Source organism: Egretta garzetta, unplaced genomic scaffold, assembly GCF_000687185.1.
Source record: "Egretta garzetta isolate BGI_Z169 unplaced genomic scaffold, ASM68718v1 scaffold17, whole genome shotgun sequence".
In the NCBI taxonomy this organism is placed as follows: domain Eukaryota; kingdom Metazoa; phylum Chordata; class Aves; order Pelecaniformes; family Ardeidae; genus Egretta; species Egretta garzetta.
The window spans coordinates 1,343,463-1,351,479 of record NW_009260136.1 but is presented as its reverse complement, the minus strand read 5'-3'; the positions used below and the strand labels follow the sequence as shown (position 1 = coordinate 1,351,479).

General features: G+C 39.9%; 1 protein-coding gene across 1 annotated transcript in view; it reads left to right on the top strand.

Annotated features, from left to right (window-relative positions):
• The window catches only part of DZANK1 (double zinc ribbon and ankyrin repeat domains 1), a 26,250-nt gene that overhangs the window by 16,404 nt on the left and 1,829 nt on the right, over positions 1-8,017 (top strand). Inside the window, exons 13-18 of the mRNA XM_009641631.2 lie at positions 505-608; positions 2,716-2,790; positions 3,723-3,810; positions 5,485-5,573; positions 6,808-6,888; positions 7,453-7,580. Coding sequence (XP_009639926.1) covers positions 505-608; positions 2,716-2,790; positions 3,723-3,810; positions 5,485-5,573; positions 6,808-6,888; positions 7,453-7,580 — 565 coding nt within the window. The remainder of the gene's footprint in view (positions 1-504; positions 609-2,715; positions 2,791-3,722; positions 3,811-5,484; positions 5,574-6,807; positions 6,889-7,452; positions 7,581-8,017) is intronic.

Here is an 8,017-nt window from a genome sequence, read left to right as displayed (position 1 = left end):
TTACATATATAATTGAAAGGCATTTATTTGGGGAATATTTTACACAGACTAGAATGCTGTACAGGTTGAGTTACTACATCTGCAGTGTTCAGATATGGCTTATTGTTACCTGTCAGTGATCTCAAATCAACTAAAAATCAGTTCAATAATGCACAATTGCTTAGTGGTAATACTGTACTTTTTTTCTTTGATGATCTGGAATAGTGTGAGATTCTCCTTCACACAGGGCCAGTTTTGATTCCAAAGGACAATTCTGAGACTTGGTTTTGTTTTGAATACAGGTACCCTAAGAATGAATTATAATCTATGGATAAGAAAGCATTTTACCTTTTTTTAGGGTATAACTTGCTTTTCCTTTTCTTGATCAGATGAATTTTTAAAAGAAAAATTCAATTTTTTCTTTATCTCAGTGAAAATATGCTTTTACATCATCCATCACATGAGTAGAGGAAATGTTCATCATGATTTAAGGGATTTTTCTCCTGCTTAACTCTCTCTGGTCAGGTTACTGGAGGAAACAGCTGGATCACATCTGTGCACACCTTAGAAGCTATGCTCAGAACAACCTTGAATTCAGAGCCCTGATTGGAGAACCTCGAATGGGAAAGGTAGGAAGGAGCCTGTGAGTATTATCTTCCTATGCAGCCTCATAAAAATATGATTGTGGCTGCTACATAAATGCTGGAAAAAATAAATGTCTCCCTTTTCTTTATATCTTGACCTATTTGTGTGTGTAATTTGTTTTGTTGTTCTGTTTTTTGCTCAGACTTTTACTGAACATTTTTTTCAGCCTTCTTTCCTATGGCAGTTTCTATTCTTCTCTCACCTCACAGCTATAAGAGAAGTGATAGAAGCCAGAAAGCCCTTGATCAGCTGCCTTTATAGTATCCCTTACAGTGTCCCACAGCAGGCAATCAAGAAAAAGAAGAGATCACTGACATCTGTGTGGTTGGTCAGTTAAATAAGCCCTGCTAGCAATGGGATGTAATGATATCCTTGCCTCTGCTCTGGGCTGGGTTATACCAGCAGATAGCAGCAATTCTCTTTGGCTATGTAGTCTACTTCTAGTATAAACTATACCAGTATGATAGGAACAGGGTATTACTTTTCTTACTGGAGATGTAGTCTTCAGGATGTCACCAAACTGCATTAAAAGGATTAAAGGGGTGATAGCAAGAAGGTGGAAAATGGAGATTCTTCCTAAAGAGTCCTAGAAGGTAGGGCTAGTATGACTGAGAGATCTTTTGGTCCCTGTCCTGAGGGAGGATCAACTCTGCCTAAACTGTTCCTTACAGATGTTTGCCTTGAAGCTTTTCAAACTCACCAACAATGGAGATTTCACAACTGCCCCCAATTTCTGCACTCAATTATCCTTGCTGTTCAGCTGCAGTACTGTATTGCTTTCTTTGGCAGCCCTGCTGGGTAAAGAAGTTGCATCCCCTCACGCTGCTTCCTAGGTGCTGCTTGTGGCAATGTCCTGTGGACTGGATCAGTGACTGACCTGGGAGAAAAATAACTCTGGAGGGGAAAAAAGGGCATCAGTGCTAGTACAAAAGTAGGTTGGCAACAAGCAGCTGGAAGTGGGATGCAGGCAGAAGTAGGGTTGGGAACTCCTTCAACTGGCATAGCTACTGGGAAGCTTTTTCCCAGTGTCTGACCTAAGTCTCCCTTGTTACAGTTCAAGCTCAATAATTCTTAGCCTTTCCTGACTGACGTGACACACCAGTCAAAAAAAAAACCAGTTTCAGCACATAGAAACAACTACAGAAAAGTTCGTGAATACTGGGGTTCAGAAATCTAATTGACATTTGGCAGGTGACACTTTTGAGAAGTACGACACTCCATCAGATACTTTGCATCTGAATTCCATGCCCACTGAAACCTATTGGGCCCACCCCTACGTTCAGAAGCTGTAGTACAAGTGTAAATATAAAAGATACCTGCTTGATGGAGATGAAGTATAGGTCCACTGCAACTTGTTTCCTTTGCTAGCAGATTCAAAAAGTGGAAAATATTCAAAAACTGAGAAATATTAAATTGCCTAGAGAAGGCTGCTTCTTGGCCTTTTGTCATCCTATTGTCTCAAAACTGCTGCCCCCAAAAGTAACAGAGGTGATTCAAAGTAGATGCCAACTGTCTGGGTGTAATGCTGCTTTTTTCAGTTTTCCTGTGGATTAGAAATATAATTGACCTTATCTAAAAATTCTCAACCTGCTGCAATCTAACCTTGCCTCATTCCACTTCTTTATAATCCCCTGTGCACTTATTTATGGATAACTTTGATAGTCTTCTTGCCAGCACTACTGTCTCAATGAATGTCTCACCTATAGAAAGGTGCCCACATTTCACTACACACTGTGCTTCTACAGATGGGTACAACTGAAGCAGCAACCAGTTCTCCTGGAGCAGGCAGTCCTAAGGACAACACAGTCTTTCATGCAGCTGCAAAAGCTAGGTGGAGAATGGCCAGACTTTCATGAAACGTAGAGTTATTACATCTTTGGGATTCATTTGGCATTCTGATATTTCCAGTTACTCAAAATACCACCTGCCCCTTGCTGAGTAAGATGGAAGTGTTGGTATGATATCACAAGTAGGCAAAGGCCACATGTGTGATTTTGTATATTGGCTCCATAATAAACATCATCAGCAAGACTTATTCCTATAACTATTTCTGTGTACTTTTTGATCGTAACGGCTGCTCTTACCCTCTAGATTAATTCTGCTGCCGTCCGTGAGGATGACTATGAAGTCACTATTACACTGAATTACGCTCTTGCTATTAACAAGGTCAGTTTGGGGGATGAGGCCTGTTGTTAGGCACCTGGTCTAAAGCTGTCACTAGACCAGTCAGTGTAATGCTGATATATTTCAAATTCAGGTCTAAACAATAAATTCTTTTGTTCAGAGGGTGTTAACTCATTACTTCAGAGAAAGGAATCTTTTTCTTTTTCTGTTGGAGCTGGCTGAACAGGTATCTTTATCTGATTAAGCCAGACTTCATGCTTATGTTGCTATCATCTGGCATTTCATTAGTTTGCTATTAATATTAACATTCTTCTTTCAGCTGTTGCTCTTTGATCATTCTAGCACCCCTTAGCTCTAGATCTTAGAGCTTCTTTTTCTTTAGTCTGCATATTGTGCTCTTAAGAAACAAGCTTAGTAATTTTCAGGAGTTTGGACATAATGTTTGCCAGAGCTCCCGTTAACTGTATTCAAACACTCAAAATCCCTACCTCCAGAATTACCATGTTCCAAAAACCACCCATGTATTCATTTTCAGCTTTCCAAAGATGACAATCTACCATTTCCAAGATCCAAAATTCAGGCTGTATCTCTTGTGCAGAATCTTTAGCTTACCTTGTCAAGTGGTGCCTGAAAAGGTGTATCACATCATTTCACAAGTGAGGAGGTAAACAGATCTCTCAAGTAGTAGACACACTTTCATTTGGATGAGAATCTTCATTTCATTAAGTGAGGTTGTTTCATTATTTTTTTTTAAATCAAAAAAAATACCTAACACAAGGTTTAAAAAAAATGCTATCTTATTTTGCCTCAAAACAAAGTCCAATTACACATAATAATTTGTCTTGTGCTAATTTGAGACTGATATTAAAAGCCTATGTATTTTTTCATATGCAACACCACTGTTTTGTGCTACTAAGCTTGTAACAGCATTACATGATTATCTGATTAACTGCCTGCATTTGATGATTCTACAGGACATTCATACTAACAAACTTTTTTTGCATTACCTGAATACTGTAACAGAAGTTGGAGATGGACAGGATGGCAGTATGACAGGTTCAGGTGAGATTTTTTTTTCCCCCTCTGTCTTTATGATAGACCATAAATATAATAGTGAAGAATATGAAAGTAGTGCTTGGAAGGTAAGACACTGAGATGGGCAAACGAATATACTGGCACATTCTGCACCTACTTAAGTTGATCTTTAAGTCTCAAAATGTGGCTGAGTTGAGATTTAAGCAATGTACAGACTCTGTCAAAATCTTATGGGAATGCTTCATCCCTAGAGGACAGCTGGAGAGGCCAGTAAACTGCAGCCACAGCTCACAGCAGGGTCTCTGTTATAGTGATAAAACTTTAGATGCTTTGCATATTCATTAACAATAGGAGCTATCAATGTCAATATTAACTCTACTTTTGAGCTGTGCCAGGGACTTCAGCTTCGGCACATTCAGCAAAGATAAGAAATGATGAAATACATTAATTCCAGACCTAGTTTTCCGAGATGCTTAGAATCATAGAATCATTTGGTTGGAAAAGACTTTTAAGATTATCGAGTCTAACCATACCTGTCCACTACTAAACCCTGCATCTAAGCACCTCATCTACACCTCTTTTAAATACCTCCAGGGATGGTGACTCCACCACTTCCCTGGGCAGCCCATTCTAGTGCTTGATAAGTAAAGAAATTTTTCCTAATATCTAAGTAAACCTCCCTGGCACAACTTGAGGCCATTTGCTCTCATTGCCTGTTACGTGGGACAAGAGACCAACCCCCACCTCGCTACAACCTCCTGTCAGGTAGTTGTAGAGGGCGATAAGGTCTCCCCTCAGCCTCCTTTTCTCCAGGCTAAACAACCCCAGTTCCCTCAGCTCCTCATAAGGCTTGTGCTCCAGACCCCTCACCAACTGTGGTGCCCTTCTCTGGACACACTCCAGTGCCTCAATGTCCTTCTTGCTTGTCCTCTTGTCCTTCTTAGCTTGCATCTCCCATTGGTGTCAGTAACAGCTCAGCATTTTAGGCATCTCATACTGGACTTAGGTTTTCATTAAATCAACTAGTTGTAAAGTCACATTAGAATTCAGAAATTCCTATAGTATAATTTGACATACTTCAATTAATGTATAAGTTTCTGCCAGTTTGTGCTTCTAATCTGAGACTTGGCAAGTGGCAGCCACAGCACTAAGAGCTGGTTTTCTGGAGTGTCAGTAACGTGACTGTGATTCCAGGCACTCTAGCAGCACCAGCTCAAAGGCTCCCCACTTGCTGCATAATTTCCTTATCCTGCACATTGGGAGACTACATCTCTTAGAAATAATGGATGTATGTATCTACTCAAGGTCCTCTAGTCTTGCTCTTAAGTACTTGGGAGCTAAACAGCATTGAAAAATTGTAAGGTTTTTGGTCAAAACAATTAATGAATCCAAGCCAAACCTGCTGAATAGCTGCAGCTAGTTAAAAAAAGACTCAACCCCCCCAAACTCCACATTTCATTGAATCTTCATTTCAAAATAGCAAGTTTTTAAGTCTGCCTGAGTGTAAACCTTTTGTTAAAACGAGTCTGATGTGCAACAAATATTTCATCACTTTCTCTTGTACAAAATGGGTAAATATTGCTTTCATTTCAACACAAAATAAAATATTTTTGTGGATAAATTATTTCCAGATGTCTCCCCCAAGTTCTTGTTAGGATACTGACTTTGCTTTGCATTAACACTTGTTTCCCTTTCTGGTAGGCAAAGATGATCATAATCTTTTCCATTCAAGAGACAAAATAAAAAGAACGAAGTCAAGCACACTTACAGAAAAAGAAGATAAGCTCCCCGTATGTATCTTCTGCCACTACAGGAAAAACTACCTATAGAGCAGCACTAACATGAAGGAGGGCAAGGGTAAAAATAGAAAGCTTTTAACACTGACTAGGGGGGGCCCAGAAGAGGAAAAAAGTCCGACTTGATATAAAACCTGAAAATTGGTAGCTGGCATTTATTACAGAACTGGAATAACCAAACTTCGCTGCTACAACTTTACATTGTTGCTCACATTTTTGGACCCATTCTGTTTTACTGCCACAGCATTAGGCCTAAAGACTGTTGCAGACTGACTTTGTTACAGGTTTTTCTCAGAAGCAACACCAGATGGAGGCTTTATCGTCTTCCCTCAACCCTTACTACTTGGTTTGACTCCATAGGACATACCCTTGGCTGTGCTAGAACTGCTGTTCACACAGTGAGGCTGTAATCTAGACAGGGGAAGATCACCTACACAACAAGCTTTTAAGTCAGCTTGGTTTTCCCATCAAGCTGAGATGTCAGCATAACAGAAGGCTAGCTTAATGCAAGAAGCAAGGCTTGATTTCCACTAGAGACCAAATATCCTGGAAGCACTGCCTACTAAATGGGTTGTCCGTAGTGGCATGGAAAATTTCAAAAGGGAAACGTGCATTAATCTAAGCTTGGATTAGTTAGCCAAGTCAACAAGTGGAAGAAGGTACAGAGCTTTGTGACAAGTCCAGAAATAAAAATGATTGCTCAAGTGATTGGGCTTTTGAAAGTGGAAAGGAAGGAGGTGGAAGGCTAGGAAGAGATAGAAGGAAAAGGTTTTAGGTTTTATTGTTGCTTTGCTGGTATAAGATTTAGTAAACTAACTTCTATGAGGCAAAACATACTCACATTTTACATAAAATACTTCCACAAGTTCTGGAAGCTTCAAACTTTAATCCTATAGCAAAGAACTTGTGCCCATGTTTAATTTTACTGTGGTGAGCAGATCTTTGTACAGCCCCAGAGAGCTACATTGATGTAAAGCTAATCATTTGCAGAGATATTTGCTGAATCAAGACCTCAATAATGAGATATTAGCCTGGGTTATCCAACACCTGCTCAGATTCAGAAAGATATTCCCACAGAAGGGTCATGGGTTAGTAACACTGAGGCTCAGCTATGCTGCATTCGTGCCACTATGTGCATTTTCTGCCTTTACTCAAAGGCAGAATATGGCCCACCGACTTGTATCTTCACTATGTGAAATGTTACTGGCGATTTTCCATGTTTCCACAGCCAGAGTCCAGACAACTACTGGACGAACTGGGTCCAAAAGGGAAAGGAAGAATCACCTTGGTAGGACAACTGCTCAGTGAAGTAAGTTATTGCTTGCTTCCAACTCTTTGACCATTTACTGCATGAATATTAGCCTGGTACGCGACTTCAACGTCATGCTTAGGAGGCAACATCCTTGCAATACAACTGACTGTCTTCAGATTGAAGAGAAGAAACAGTCTATTTTACATTTATATATGTTCTCCACAAATTTCTATTTTGCTGGTGTGTAACGCGTTCTCCTCTGGGTTTGCCAAGGCCATAGAGAAAGAAAAATACATTAATTTTATAATTTATGGTCAAGTCCACTGTTTAGTAAAAGCAAGCATAAACCTCTACCTTTTTGCTATGTGGTAAGGTGCATCCTGACTGTGGGACCCAGTTTGACTGCTCTTGTTATATACGTTTACTCTGGCTTTGAGCTAGGAGGCAACAAACATTTTCAGAAGAAACATGAAGCAGCAATACCACACACTTTGAACATTTCTCCATCTTGAGCATGAAGTCCCTTTGCCAACTTAAATTAGCATAATATTAAAGCAAGGTGGAAGCTGAGGAATCTTTACAGCTTTCAACAGCTCACCTTCCCTCACCTGTGCATTCTAGGGAGCTGACCCGAACTGCCTCAGCGACAGGGACAGGCCTGCTCTCACAGTTGCTGTCCTGAACAAGCACGCGGAAGCAATCTCCCTTCTTGTGCAGAAAGGTGCAGAAGTTGACCAGCAGTCAGGACTGTAAGTGAGCGCCAATTCTCTGCTGTGGGTCTTTTGAAGTTTTATCAAAAAAGCACTTATGCTCCAATTTTAGAGAAGATTAACCTCCCACCTCTCCTCCACAAATCTGTAGTGGAAGAGCTCCTTTCAAAGCTGAATTTAAAAAAAAAAAACAAAAACAAAAACAAAAAAAACCCCAAAACAAACAAAAAACCCCAAACAAACAAAAAAAAACCCCCCAAAACCAACCTGCAACTGAGCAAAGATAATAGTATTCACAGTCCTTCTTTCAGTTGCCAGCTTTAAAAGATTTCTCTTAATTTCTGCTAGGAAAAAAGCTTTCTGTTTGACTCCTTCCCCCATCCACTTCAACTTAATATGATAAACCACGCTAAAGCCTGCCAAAAAAAAAAAAAAAAAAAAAACCACCACAACTCCTAGTTTTTTTTGTGTTCTCA